Source organism: Myotis davidii, unplaced genomic scaffold (assembly GCF_000327345.1).
Source record: "Myotis davidii unplaced genomic scaffold, ASM32734v1 scaffold1914, whole genome shotgun sequence".
Classification (NCBI taxonomy): Eukaryota; Metazoa; Chordata; class Mammalia; order Chiroptera; family Vespertilionidae; genus Myotis; species Myotis davidii.
This window is the reverse complement of record NW_006285311.1, coordinates 207225-208791: the sequence shown is the minus strand read 5'-3', so window position 1 is coordinate 208791 and position 1567 is coordinate 207225. Positions and strand designations below refer to the sequence as shown.

Below are 1567 nucleotides of genomic sequence, written 5' to 3'. Positions count from 1 at the left end.
CCCCGCAGGCAGGACATGGGGCTGGAGCTGGGCCCCCGGCTGTCGGGGGCACGCCTTCGGCACAACCCCACCTGCCAGGGCCCCGGGGAGGCCAGGCAGTCCCGAATGCAGCCAGAGGCATGAGGAGGACCAGGGCCCCCACCTGCGCCCACTGTCCACAGGCTCAGGCCCCATGGGGCGCCCCCTGGGAGCCTGTCAAACACGCAGGCCCTGGCCCAACTCTGACCTCGGCACCAGCCCCCCCTGCTGCAGGGGGACCCCCCCAAGTCCCCGCGCGCCACCCGCAAGTTCTCCTCGCCGCCCCCGCTGTCGCTCACCACCAAGACGGCCTCGCCCAGCCGCCGGCGCAAGCTGTCCCTCAACATCCCCATCATCACGGGCGGCAAGGCCCTGGACCTGGCCGCGCTGGGCTGCGGCTCCAACGGCTACTCCCCCGTCTACTCGGCCGTGGCGCCCCTCGGCAAGGCCGCGCTGGACACCGGCAAGCTCTGCATGTCCGGCGGCTTTGCCAGCAAGATCGCCGACGAGGCTGAGGCGGCCGCCGAGAAGCCGGACGAGCCCTCGGCCCCCGGCAAGCAGAGGGCGTGGCACGTGGGGCCCAGCTCCGCTCCTGGTGGGGGGGACCCTCCGAGTCCCTGGGGTGTCGTCTCCACAGGGGACGCATCCGGGGCCAGGCCACAGTCACCACTAGACTAGTCCCGCCCCCCAGACTGTGTGTGTGTGTGTGCTTGTATGTACATGTGCCCACATGCACGCATACTTGTGTGTGTACTCATGATGTGTTTTTGTATGTGCATGTGTGCGCACGTGTGCATATACAGTGGTGTGTGTATGTTGGTGTATTTTGTGTGTGCATGCACGTCCATGTTTGCATGTGTGTGCTTTGTGTGTGCATGTGTGTATACAGTTGTGTGCGTGCATGTGTTTGTGTATATGTTGGTGTGCTTTGTGTGCACGTGTGTTCGTGTCTGTGTGCTTGTGTTTGCATGTGTGTATGTGTGTGCATGGGTGTGTGCTTTACATGTGCACACATGTATATGATGGTGTGTGTGTTTGTATGTTGGTGTGCTTTGCATGCATATACATGTTTGTGTGCTTGTGTTTGTATGTGTGTGTGCATGGGTGTGTGCTTTACATGTGCACACATGTATATGATGGTGTGCGTGTTTGTATGTTGGTGTGCTTTGTGTTCGTGTGTGTTCGTGTTTGCATTCGTTCGTGTGTGTTATGTGTACATATCTGCATGTGTGTGCACACACATGTTGGACTCCGTATTCTGAAGAGAAGGCCCGGCGTCCCGTGAGCTCTCTAACGCGTCCAGGTGCAACCCCACTCGCTCTGTAGTTGGGGAAACTGAGGGCCGGAGAGGCCCTTTGTGAGCAGGCTCTCCCCCACCCCCCGCGGGAGCCGATCTCTCCGTGTACCCCGCCAGCTTCCCCCACAGTGCGTGACCACGAGTCTCCCCGGACCGGGGAGCCTGTGAGTTCCTGGCCAGGCCCCGGGGCGCGGGCAGGTGGAAGCCCGGCCTCAGATGCTTCGCACACACCCTCGCTGCTCCCAGTGCAGC

General features: G+C 61.8%; 1 protein-coding gene across 1 annotated transcript in view; it reads left to right on the top strand.

Moving 5' to 3' along the window:
• RASGRF1 (Ras protein specific guanine nucleotide releasing factor 1) overlaps positions 1-1567 on the top strand; it is a 78780-nt gene that overhangs the window by 60907 nt on the left and 16306 nt on the right. The window contains 1 exon segment of the mRNA XM_015558976.1: positions 149-580. Coding sequence (XP_015414462.1) covers positions 149-580 — 432 coding nt within the window.